Consider the following 13,559-nt stretch of genomic DNA (forward strand, 5'->3'; position numbering starts at 1 on the left):
TGAGTGAGTGAATGAACGAACAAAAATAAAGACACCACAGGAATTCCAGCTCTGCCGTGATTTAAGAAAACATACAAAAAACTTCCCAACATTTTCTACGCAAAGAAATACCTGCCTTATCAGTCTCGGGGGCCATCATGGGCGCCAGATGAGACAAGGCATGTGAGAGCTTCCTGTAAATTGTACAGCACTCTCCAGCTGGATTTTGATGAAAGCACAGGGAACTATTGCTTTCTTTTCTCTCTATTGCTGACCCTCTGTTCCTGTGATATGTGCCACCATCCATGCCTACCCAAACTGGAAGAAAAGGTTAGCCCCGTGCAAGCTCACAGGGCTCAGACACAGCTTCAAGGTTAGCCCTGTGCAACCTCAGAAGGCTAACATAGCTTCAAGGTTAGCCCTGTGCAACCTCAGAGGGCTCAGACATATATAGCTACAAAAAAAGACTGCAGAATGCAACATGCATTAACCGCACGTGGCCACTAGGAGGAGCCCGATCACAGTTCTTCAATTGTTGCCTGAAAAAAGGGAACTACAGGATGGGGGCACCACTCAGGGGACCTTCTCCCCAACGGAGACACTTACCTTAATTTCCTCCACATCTTGCAGCCTCAGAGTGGAGAGCAGGAGGAGAGAACAGAGCCATGACAGAAACAGTGACCGGAACTGGGCTACGCAGAAGGAGATGACGGTGTGGAGGAAGATCATGGCCGTTCCAGGGGCCCCCAGCACACACCAGCAGGCCCACATTCCATAGGCGGTGAGGAACCAGGGTCTGTGCTGTGGACAGAGGACCCCATGAGAGAGGCATGGGCGGGGGGTGGGGGAGAGATAAGGGTGAGCTAAGGGGCATTGTTATGGGAGGTTCTACCTACGAGAGGCTAATGCTTGGTGACCCCCTGCACACACTATCCTGCAAAAGTGAAGGTGACAGCAAGTATTGGTGAACACTTCTCAGGAGTCTCACTGAGAAACCCGGGCCATCCAAACCACAAAAGGCTTTTAAAGTCTAAACCGCAGGTTTAACATTAAATATTTAATTACATTTTTACTTTATTAGCATATTGCTTAGTCTAATTTATGTCACAGAAAACGTGTATCTTACCTGCTTTCTGTGATACTGAGGCCTTTGCACAGTCAACCTGATTAAAACATTGTCTCATTTTTAGAAGAATCAGAGAATATCTTTCTATTTAATTATCAAGTTTTATAGTGATTGCCATTCAGTAACTAAATAGGTAAATTAGCATGTCTCTGCTTTTATGATAAATTCTTGGTCATCTCTGGCTCGCTTAAAAGCCACAAGGATGTTGAACATTGTTCAAAAGGCAATATATCATAGTGGTTTAATTACTCAAGCTTTCAAGTCCAACTGCCTAAATAAATCCTAGTGTCCCCGTTAACTAGCTGTGTGACCCTAGGTAAGTTGCTTCATGTCTCTTGTGTCTCAGGTTCTTTGTTGTTGTTTTTTTTCATATATAAAATTAGGATAATACCAGTACCTACTTCAGAAGGTTGTTGTGAGGACTTAGTAAGTAAATGCAGGTGAAATGCTTACAATGGTGTCTGCATACACAGTACGTACAGTAGAAATGTTAGTTGTTATCCTATAGGGAACTAGGATGTGTCTTTTCAGCGTGCATATAAAATATGGTTTCCAGGAATGTCTTCTTGTAAAAAACAAAAAGCCTTCTTTAAGGGAAAGGCAGATGTGGGCTGTAAATTGTAATATCCCATCCTTAGATGTTAACGCTTCCAAAAAAAAAAAATTTGCTGAAGTACAATTTTTCCCAAACCTATACTCCAGCTCAAGAGAGAACGTTTTAAATGAGCGATTACGTCAGCCACTTTTAAGTTCCAAGAAAATCAGAGAAATCTGCAGTTCATTTTTACTATTTTTCCATCCTACTGCCCACAGAAAACAGCCACATAAATCTGCTTCAAACTTTCCCCCAAACACTCACCTCTGGGCAGAGTGCAAGTATAAGAAACAAGGTTGCCGAAGAGTGTTCTTTAAGAAGTAGTCACAACAAATGAAAAAAAAAAAAAAGAGAGAGAGAGAGAGAGAGAGTTCTTTTGCAACATGACCTACAGCAGCATTATTTACCACTTGGGATTGTTTCATGCTACGAGCATGCACATATACACAGCCACATTTTTATTAAGTGCTACTTGATCCATTTGGAAAAAGCCTGTTTTCTGGGATTCGTTTGGGAATTTAACCACAGACTTAAGCTGCTTCAACTTGGAAACGTTGAACGAACCTTCAGGAAATACTTCATAGTGCTGTGCAAATCCCATGTGCTCGAGAGATTCTCTGGTGAGTTCCCCGTGCTCACCAAGGCTACCTGGGGGCACCTGAGCGGGTCCCACATTCCATCCCCCACTGTCTCCCTCCTGCCAAACAGTCCAGGCAGGCGACATCTGATGTCCTTCTCTCTAAGACTTCACAGAAAAAGCTCTCTCGCTCACCTCGTGTTCTCTACAAACCCTCATACCGCCCACCCGTTCTCACCTACGGGTAAAGGCAAATCTACTACATATGTTCATGGCGAACAGGCGATGAAAAGGAAAAGATGTGCACAATGTAAAAGAAGCACCTATAAAATACCGATTTTCATCCTTTGTCTATAAAAATGCATGGACGCGGACAATATGTGGTGAAGGCCTGGGGCAAGGGGGAGGGTGTGGGCTAGAAGAGAGACATTGGGGGAGAAAGGGTACATCTGTATAATGTTTGACAACAAAGATAAATTTTTAAAAATGCGATTATAATCCCATCCACAAAACTCCACTAAAATCCTAATATAGGGTGAGTAGCCTTCCATGCCTCATTTCAAAAGTTACACAGCGTGTAACCTTTGGGTTCGCTTTCTCCTCTCAGCATAATTCCCTGGAGATTCATCCACGTTGCTGCAGGTACCAAAGCTTGGCTCCCCTATTGCTGCACAGCATTCCATGATGTGGACGTAACACCATTTGCTTAACCATTCACCCGCTGAAGGACATCTGGGCTATTTCCAGTTTGGGGCCATCATAAATAAAACTGATGTGAACATCTGTGTTCAGGTTTAGTGTTCATTTCTCTGGAATGAATGCCCAAGTGTGAACTTACCGGGATGCATGGTAGTGACATGTTTAGCTCTATAACAAGTTACAAATTGTTTTCCAGAATGGCCACCTTAGGTGCTCACCAGCAATGTCTGAGTGGCCCAGTGTACCCGGATCCTCGCCAACATTTGGTGTTGTTACTGTTACAGCGGAGCCATTCTGGTGGGTGTGCAAGGCTATCTCACTGTTCTTTGAAAGGATATCAAAGTACGAACAACCTGAAGCTTGAGAATAAGACAGGTTGAACTTTGCTGGATGTGAAATGCATCAGAACTATCCCAACCCCTTAACTCTCTTTATTCCAGGCGCTCCCATTTCTAATGAAGATAAAAAGGAAAGCAGGGGAAGAGGAGAAACTTCTAAAAAACCTAACAAACATTTTTCAAAAACTGTACTCAGTTTTCTGGCAGAAGAGATGAAGCCAGACTAAGAATACTATGGCCTTTCTCAGGCGGCACGGGGCTTACTGCCCAGACTGAAGTAGGGAGGCGACCTTCCCCTCCTCCACCTGTTCCCTGTACTCACACTGAACCATTTCTCAAAACGGGGGGAGGGGGAAGCTGGCTCTCTACTTGATGGCCTCCCTTAGAAGACTAACATCCTGTCATGTTCATGTTATAATAATGTAAGCCCAGAATGCAAAGGATACCTAGCATATAGCAAGTGTTTCATAAATACTGGATGGATGGATGGATGGATGGATGGATGGATGGATGGATGGATGGAAGGAAGGAGGGGTGGATGGGTGGATGGATGGATGGAAGGAGGGGTGAATGGGTGAATGGATGGATGGATATTTCCCCAAGTCTTGGGATTTAACATGGTAGTTATGACTAAGATATAACAAGAAATTAGCACCAACATTTTGGACTTTTTGGTCCACTAATGTGAAATCCTGCTGTTTTCCAAAGTCTCTACTTCTACCACTTAACCCCTTATAAACAAAGGCTGCTTTGCCAATGCATCTGAGACAGAAGGGAGTCCTTCCATACCTCACTGCCTACTGTGTGTTCCCCACTCTCAGGGGTCTTTTCTGTTGAGGGGATCTCAAGTTGGCACCTGGTGGGGTGCACAGGCAGACCTGAGATGCCAACACCCACCCGCAGGCCCCACCTGCGGCAGCAGACCTCTGTTGTAGAACTGCTGCCTACCGCCCCAGTGAGGCCTCCCGGGCACAAACCATTTGAGCTGGCGCATTCCCAAGGCTGAAGGCAGCACCCCTGAGAACAGACGGGGGGGACTGGCCCTCCTTCCTTTTGCAAACCTACCCTCTTCAGATGTTCTTCAAAGGGAGTCAGGGAGAGCTGGCTGGCAATGCCCCCGCTCACACCATCCCTACTTCTCTTCTGCTCTAGCTTTTCTGGGCTGTGGGCACGGACTGGTAATAGGATGTGCCTGAGTGGTTTCCCTCATTATCTCTGTCGGGAGAAACGAAAATGCAAAGCCTCGGTGAAGACTCCTGTTGGCAACTGTACCAGACTTTGCTGTGTATTCCTTCTCCCGCATCTGCCTGAAAACCACTCGGTGGGGCATTGTCTGAGAAAGAAATGAAAGGAGTCCATCAGTGATCCTGAGATCCTGATGGCATAGTGCCGTGGCTGGCAAACTGCGGCTCCCGAGCCACATGCGGCTCTTTGGCCCCTGGAGTGTGGCTCTCCCACAAAATACCACGGCCTGGGCGAGTCTATTTTGAAGAAGTGGCGTTAGAAGAAGTTTAAGTTTAAAAAATTTGGCTCTCAAAAGAAATTTCAATGGTTGTCCTGTTGATATTTGGCTCTGTTGGCGAATGAGTTTGCCGACCACTGGCCTAGTGTATTACATAATCAAGGGGAGCCGCTGCTGAAAAATATGTCCGTGTATCTCCGCAAAGAAACAGGGAGAAAAAAAAACCATTCCAGAGTCCAAAGGGCTGCAGTCCAGCCTGCTTTTCCCCGGGGGCAAGGCGGGGGAGGGGGCCGTCCATCCCTCCCCGGATCTGCACTGATGGAGGAGGAAGAGCCGGGTTCCAGGAAAGCCATTAGTGCCTGAGATCCCTATTAGGTGTGCGGTTTCGGTAACCAGCTGGGAGGAGCGCCTGCTCCCCCGGTGGCCCTCCCGGGGTTACTTGACTCATCTCAGCCAACACGCTTTCAGTCCTGTGGCCGATGAGCTCAGCGGTCTGGGCCCGGATGCTAATGATGTGGGTTCAGATACAGTGAAAACTGCTCTGTGGTTAGCAGCAGCCCCAACCCACAGCCCCCACCCCCGGCGGCCTTCTCAGAACCTTCCTGCAGGGTTATTTTCCGTTCCGAGGGCTGAGAACACCACGTCTCAGGTGGTGGTGAGGCCACAGGGGTGTTCGAGAAAGGAGGAACTGTCTGACCCACCCAGCGCGCGCGCCAATCGTAACAAACCACAGCCCAGGCCCAGAGCCGCGATTCAGCCGCCCCTCCCAGGGCACCGGGCCCTGGCACAGTCACCAAAACCCAGAGAAAAGGCCTTTAACCTCGGCCAAGGAGCTCAGTGGAAAGTTTCATTACTTGTCATGGCAGAAAAAGAAAGAAAGAAAACTACGCTTTTGAAAATAACCTGCCTCTCTTTGGAAGGAGGCAGGGCTTGCCAGGGAAGAGACACGATTAGATATTAGATGGAGAGGCGAAGCATCCTTCAGGGTTTAAGGGCCGTAACACCAAGAATCGCTAACATCTGGCCCTGCACCGTGCTGGTCATAGTTCAGGATGCCTCCCAGGACAGGGAAATAAATGAATCCGGTCCCAATCTTCCACCCTACGTACCAAAACACCCACCCGAATGAGGGCCATCTGGAACACTTAGCCCAGGTGGTGAAAGCTCAGAGCTCATGGGGCCAACGTTGTGGCTCAGACTTCTATAAGGGCCAAGCAGACTCACACAAAGAAAGCACTGTGCCCCAGCCCCAGCCAGAACCCTCCTCGCCAGCTGTCGCACAAATCAAACCTGTGGTCCCAAAGGGGACGGCACACACACACACACACACACACACACACACACACACACAGAGATGACTCTGTGAACTCTGCCTCATTCCAAGAAAAATGCAAAGCCACCTCCTACTAACTTTGGATGACATGTGTTCTGCAGATAAAATGACAGGTCCAGCCCAGTGGTTGAGCATCAACCTATGAGCCAGAAGGTCATGGTTCAATTCCCGGACGGAGCACATGCCCGGGTTGTGGGCTTGATCAGCAGTGTGGTGTCCAGGAGGCAGCCGATCAATGATTCTCTCTCATCATTGGTGTTTCTATCTCTCCCTTCCTCTCTGAAATCAATATATATATATATGTCTTAAATATACATATATGTGTGTGTGTGTGTATATATATATATATATATATATATATATATATATATATATATGTATATATATATATATATATGTGTGTGTGTGTGTGTGTGTGTGTATATATGAAGACAGGTCTGCCTGTGCACCCTGCCTGAGAATGAGATGCCAAGCTGAAGTAAGCAAACGACTCGACTTCCTTCAAGCCACAGCTCAAAGCCACATCCTGGGAGGCCTTCCCTGTCACCCCAAGGCGGAGGTGGCCCACTCCTTCCCCCGGCACCCAACCCACCACCACATATAGGTCCAGACTGAGACCCGCGTTTCCTAGGTAACCTCACTCAGCTCTCCAAAGGAAGGGGTGTGTCTCCCAATCCCTTCCCCCAGCACCCAGCACACATTGAAACAGGGTCGGAGAAGGACATTCTTGAGAGGAGTGTTGGCATGACTGCACAGACAGACTCTGCCCTTGGAGATCTGGGATCTCAAGACCGTCGCCTCCTTTTTGAACACCGTGGAGGGACTGCTCCCAGGAGCACATGCAGACGACAGTCTCAGCACATGCTAAACGCCAGCCGATGACAGCAGCCACCACCATTTACTCAGCTGTCATCATATGCAAACATTACCTTGAAAAACATCAGACCCTCAGCACTACCCCAGGAAGCAAGTGCTCCCATCCCGGTTGCACAAATGAGGAGATGAATTCAAAGGTATTAACTAACTTGCTGAAGACTGCATAGCTTAAAACCCACAAAGCTGGGAGCCAGCCAGGCGCTCCTAATCACACCCAATACCGCCTCCCAAGACAGAAAGAGCCTTAACTCAAAGTTGCAAGAAAATTAAGCGGAGGAACATCTGTATCCTAAACCATGCGGATTTCTTATTAGGTTCAAACAACCAATTAAATTTATACCCCTCCCTGGGGAACTGGCTGTCCAGGTCATTTCTCTATGGACATTCCCTTTGCTGAAGACCACATTTCATTTGCGGTGACCACATTCCATTATCTCCCCTCCCGGTATGCATAAAGAAGTCTCCGCCCAGAAAAAAGCCCGCCAAAAGTCCTTTAAAAGCCGCTGACTCCCGTCACTGGGTGCTGGAGCCATCCAGGCTCAGCCGCCTGGTGCGCGGATGATCCGTATAAATTCATAATCCCTCACCACTCTGGCCTCGTTCCTCCTCCGGACCTAACATTTCTGATGATGAGAAGTGCAAAATAGGAGTTGAAAACAGGAAGCTTGAAAAGAGGAAGGAGCATCTAGCCAAGAACCTAGAGTTCATCTACATTTCACATTCTCAATGGGGGGTTATAGCTCCTCCTACGGAGGGGGAGGTGGTTCTTGAAGAAAAAACGTACCCTTTATAAATAAAGCACGGGCATGCCTACAGTACATAAACAGATATGCAGTACATCTGTGGTTCAAATTTCATAGAGCAGTGACGATTAGGAAAAACAGCTAAAGGGCTCCTGGCGGGGGTCGATAATGAAGAAAGCTAGAGAAACACTCATCTGTGAGTCACAAACAAGTAGTAGCAAGAACAAGAGGGAAGCAAAGGAGGCCAACCAGACGGGGGCACGCGGGTCCTGAAGCACATGGTCGAGGGGTGGGGCGGGCAGGACATGAAGAATTCAGTGTGCCCAAGGCAACCTCACCTTGCCTTCTACTCACGTGATCAATTAAAAATATATCAAATCTCATACACACAGAAAACAGTATCTGTGACGTCTGTAAGGGGTACGAAGAATAATGAAACAGCACCGCACACCCACCAGCAGCCTAAGGAAAACAAGGCTCTCAGTGCTTTGAAGGGCTCTGGGTATCTACCCCCCAACCCCCAACCCCAGCCCAATTCTTTCTACGTCCCTCCCTGACCAGCCGTGACCACTGTCCTGAGTGTTATGTTAATTCTGTGTTATCTTATCTTTCTTTGTACATTTGCAGGTGTGAATCTAGTTTGCACACTTCTGAGCTCTGTATACATGGGATCCTACCGGACAGATTCCTCTACAACTTACCCGATTAGCTCCATGTCATAATCCAGACATTCATCCATGCTGATAATTGTAGTTTTACGTTCAAACCTTTACATTCATTGGTTTGGAAAAAAAAACTCGAAGGAAGTACGTGTAGGGTAAGGACGTGTTACCCCTGTACCTGGAATGTCTGATCGGTCATTAATAATTCATTCTCATCTCTTCCAGGCTCATAGCCATGTCTACTGATTCTTAGCTCAGGGCCCTTTCTTCACAAAAAGCAAAGGAGAAAGAGGCTTAAAAGGAAACGATGCAGAGGCATACCTTCCTTGCAATCTGGTTGGCCATTTGCGACACAGCCAGGTGCCCGAGGAGGAGCCACACCAGCCGCTGCTTCCCCCACTCCATCCAGAAGCTCCACTCGAAGTCCGTCTGGTCCTACATAGGCCAAAAGCAGAATTTATGAGAAAGGTTCCCGTGCATTCTGAGGCAGAACACAAACTCCAGATAATAAACCAGCTGGAAGGAAGGCCAATGGGAGTCCAAACGCTACAAGCTGGACCCCCGGTGGGGGCATGCAGGAGGCAGCCGATCCACGATGATTTACATAACACTCCCATCCTTGACCCTACTGAACCTCCACCCACATACACTCTCCCCTCCAGAGTGGCTGGTCTCATTGCCATTCTCCAAATACGTGTCTTTGTTAAAGCTGATTCCCCAGGACCCTCTGCAGGACAGAAACAATCATTATTCCCATTTTATAAACAATGAAACTGGGGTTAAAGAATTCAGTTGTTACCCAGCATCACACAGACGGTGTAAGTCATGAACTTAGCTTATTTCAGCTTAGTTATCTCTCTCCCTCTCCCTTCCTCTCTGTAATCAATAAAAAATATATTTTTTTAAAAAAAGTGGTAGAATCAGGTGGTCCAAGTTCTAGTCATGTCTGTCGCTGTGTATACCGACCAGGCACTTAACTTCTGGACCTGAGCCTTTTGTGTGGGAAATGAAGGTCTGAACTAGTGCAATGTCTAAGATTCCTTTCAAAAAGTGAAAAAACTTAGTTTTCAGGCTTAAGGAAAGAAATACTAAGGGTGTGGGTCACCCACGCCCAGGAACTCTGAGCCCTGACTGCGTGTGACCTTTCAAGAGAGGGCTGACCTCCTGCTCACCACCTCGTGACCAAGCCAGGTCTCCAGGTTCCCACCCACACTGGCAGCCTGCCCTCATCCCCAGAATGGGAAGAACCCACCAATGTCTGTGGACTTACTACATGGTATGGTCTGCCCACTGCGGGGTAAGAAAACTACCCTCAGAGAGATTAAATATCATGCCCCAAGTCTCCCAGCCAATAATGGCAAAGCCCAAGTTCAAAACCCAGATCCTCAGGCTGCAAAGTCTGTGTTCCTGTGATGAAATACGTAGTATAGCTCTGGGTGGTGTGGCTCAGTTGGTTGGGCATTATCCTGTGCACTGAGAGGTCACCTGTTTGATTCCAGGTCAGGGCACATGCTTGGGTTTCAAGCTTGATCCCTGGTGGGGGGCATGCAGGAGGCAGCCGATCGATAATGTTTCTCTCTCTCATCATTGATGTTTCTGTCTCCCTCTCCCTTCCTCTCTAAAATCAATAAAAACGTATTTTAAAAACCAAGAAAAGAAAAGATAAAGGTTCTAGAAACCGCGGACTCAAAAGGAGTGAATCCATGGATAACAAAAGGGGAACATCAGCATCCAGAAAGACTGCAACATCTGAAATACCATAGGAAACAACCATCACACCCTTCTCCTCAAAATACTAGTAAAAGGAAGGTCTGCTCCACACGGCAGACACCACCACTTGACTCAATCCACACTCCAAACCCCTGCTGTTACGACTTCCTATACATTAGTGGTCGGAAAGCAGGAAACTACATTTCCCAGAATTCCCTGCAGCTAGCACGGCTGCACATGTCATATGACCTTGCTTCTGGGGAACACAGGAAGACTTGGAAGGCGAAAGAACATAAAGAAATATGGGCTGTGAGACTCTCCTGAAAGCATGGTGGCGGAGGCCCTTTGGCTGCTCCCCAGCAGCCCTGGTGGAGACTCCAAGGCCCAGGCAGGCCGGCGGTACCCAGCTTCCTGGTGTGGCAGTTTGGGTAGTTCTCAAGCCGTGAACTGTGCAGCAGCAGCCCCCGTGTTGCAGGCTACTCTGGGAATTGCTACGGGAAGCTCACATAGTGCCTGTCCCCACAGTTTTTTGACTATTCTGAGATCTCCTGAAATTCCCACAATAAATTCTTTTCTGTTTAAACTGGCTGGAGAGGAACCTGTTGTCTCCGTGGAAACTTGATCAACATACTTTGGAGTTTTGTTTGTTTGTTTTGATCAACATACTTTGGAGTTTTGTTTGTTTGTTTTGATCAACATACTTTGGAAAGAATTTTTCTTCTGGTTGCAATCGAGCTGTAGTTTCATAATAGAAGCATTATGAAAAGAATTCACCTTGCAGAAAACTACTCTGAAATAAGTCTGTTCAGTGGAGGAAAATGAAATGGAGGAAGACAGCAGCTAGGTCAGTCCGAGGGATGTTCAGGAACTGGATCATGGAGGCAATGAGTGTTTACGTTAGAATACAGCCACCAGTGAATCTAGGTATGCGTTTCAAACCAAACAGAAAAGGACCCACCTTACTTACTACCAGTCAGTAATTCTCACTAGCATGCCTCTTTTCTCCTCAGATTGAGCAGACAGTGCAGAGCTGAATAGATTTACGGTGTTCCTTCTCCTTGTATCCAGAATTTTGCAACAACAACAACAAAAGAAACACAATAGAAGTGCTAGGCATTTTTGTGTTATCTATTTCCTAAATAACATTGTGTGCATATTATTTACTTTGAGACCATACCTAATTCCCAATCACACTGAGCAAAAGCAATCTGTTTATAAGGCTCTGAGGAAACCTTTACAAGGTACTTGAATCCGGAAACATTTCCCTGCACTTTGAAAGGCAGCACGCTCACCTTAATGGCCTATAAATCTCCCAAGGAGAGAGGAAAAGGGGGGCGTATTTATGTGAATTCTGCACAGGAGCAGCGCTGCTCTCTGGATGAACTCAGCCCAATGATTCATTTAGCAATTATTGCAAGAGTTTGCTTTTCTTTCAACAGATGCTTTGCTCTTTCTAAAATAAGTTGAACTAAATTAGTTTACTGCTCACAATTTTCAGAGACAACACTCCTTCCCCAGCCAACATTTCCTCAAAGACAAAATGTTTTCATTAACAAAACTTTTTTTTCCCTCCCCTGTAAATAAAATCTCTGCTTAAGTGTCTTCCCCATCCTGTACAGGTGAAGGTGAAGATGCTCACCGGGGTCAGGATGCCACCAACAGGACCAGCATCAGGGCACTGTTCTACCACGTACCATCCCAGTCTCTTCAATGGCCCTCATAATCTAGGCCAGGCAAAACGGACGAGGGTATAAAGAGGGCAGGGAGGTGTTTTGTAGAAGGAAAGAGAAAACCTCTCGAGGACTTAGTTAAACCAAGAGAACCTAATTGATGTGGGGAAGTTCTCTGAATCTCTTCAACCTAACTGCCAACCTAAAAACTCAGTGACTTCCGCCCTAACCGGTTTGGCTCAGTGGATAGAGCGTTGGCCGGCGGACTGAAGGGTCCCAGGCTTGATTCCGGTCAAGGGCATGTATGTACCTTGGTTGCGGGCACATCCCCAGTAGGGGGTGTGCAGGAGGCAGCTGATAGATGTTTCTCTCTCATCAATGTTTCTAACTCTCTCTCTTTTTTTTTTTTAATATATTTTATTGATTTTTTTACAGAGAGGAAGGGAGAGGGAGAGAAAGCTAGAAACATCGATGAGAGAGAAACATCGACCAGCTGCCTCCTGCACATCCCCTACTGGGGATGTGCCCGCAACCAAGGTACATGCCCTTGACCGGAATCGAACCTGGGACCTTTCAGTCCGCAGGCCGACGCTCTATTCTCTGAGCCAAACCGGTTTTGGCTGTTTCTAACTCTCTATCCCTCTCCCTTCCTCTCTGTAAAAAATCAATAATATATATATATAAAACAAACAAACAAACAAACAAACAAACAAACTCAGTGACTTCCTCTAGCTACACCGCTACCTCCCTACTTCCTAGCACTCACTCCAGATTATGCCAGACATATGCGTATACTTGAGCAAGTGCAGATCCCGTCTCCCTGGTTTGCCTATTCCACATTTCTCCCTTTCTTCCTAGAGCTTACAAAGAATGAATCACATTCTAAAAGAGAAATACTAAATTCTAGTATGAAGACAAAGGCACTAAAAAATATATTATTTTCCCCACATCCTCAAACTGGAAAAAAAACAAACATTTTCTACAAGGCACATACAGCATATGGAGAAATGAGGTGCAAACAGTTACTAAGGCTGGTCAATAAGTTAGGGATCCCGACCCCCAAAAAAGTGTAACAGAATGTGATGACTAGATAGCAAATGACATAACCTCATAAGATTCCCCAGCTACAAACCACGCCAATAAATCCTACGTCCCATTCGCGTCACTTCTGCAGGACACAGAAAGACCAAGCGAGTCACAGAGACATGGAGAAAAAAATGGTTCCCAGGCCTTTGGGGACCATGGTTCCTAAAATGGTCCTCACGCTCGAGAGAATTTGCTTTCTGCCTAGAAAGTCTTCACATATTCAAGAAAACTAGTTCATATGTAACATCTCTGCAGCGGGCAAACGGGAGAAACTGGAACTCCAGATGGAACCCCAAAACGCTGAAGGTCCCCGAGGCAGAGAGAAGTGATAAATGAGAGAAAGGAGAAGTTAACGTTCTTGCCATCCCTCCAGGGAAAGAAGGGGGGAGCTCTTCATAATCTCAGACAGCATTGTTTTCCTTGTTGTTGTTGTTGTTAATCCTCACCTGAGGATATTTTTCCCAATGATTCTTAAGATAGAGTGAAAGGGAGGGAGGGAGGGAGGAAGGAAGGGAGGGAAGGAGAGAAATGTGAGAAAGACACATGGATTGGTTGCCTCCAGCACATGCCTCGACTGGGGCTGGGGACTAAACCTGCAACCCAGGTACGTGCCCTTGACTAGGAATCAAACCCAGGACCCTTCCGTGCGTGGGCCTATGCTCTAACCACTGAGCACACCAACCAGGGCCACAGATACCATTTT

The 13,559-nt window shown here is 46.8% G+C and overlaps 1 protein-coding gene across 5 annotated transcripts in view; it reads right to left on the minus strand.

The window, feature by feature from the left end:
• HHAT (hedgehog acyltransferase) overlaps positions 1 to 13,559 on the minus strand; it is a 174,308-nt gene that overhangs the window by 134,417 nt on the left and 26,332 nt on the right. For all 5 annotated transcript variants that reach the window (XM_079761620.1, XM_079761624.1, XM_079761623.1 and 2 more), the window contains 2 exons: positions 8,712 to 8,825; positions 586 to 780 (listed from right to left, as the gene is read on the minus strand). In XM_079761620.1, the coding sequence (XP_079617746.1) occupies positions 586 to 780; positions 8,712 to 8,825 (309 nt within the window). The remainder of the gene's footprint in view (positions 1 to 585; positions 781 to 8,711; positions 8,826 to 13,559) is intronic.

The sequence above is a fragment of the Cnephaeus nilssonii genome (genome assembly GCF_951640355.1).
Source record: "Cnephaeus nilssonii genome assembly, chromosome: 21".
NCBI classification, from domain to species: Eukaryota; Metazoa; Chordata; class Mammalia; order Chiroptera; family Vespertilionidae; genus Cnephaeus; species Cnephaeus nilssonii.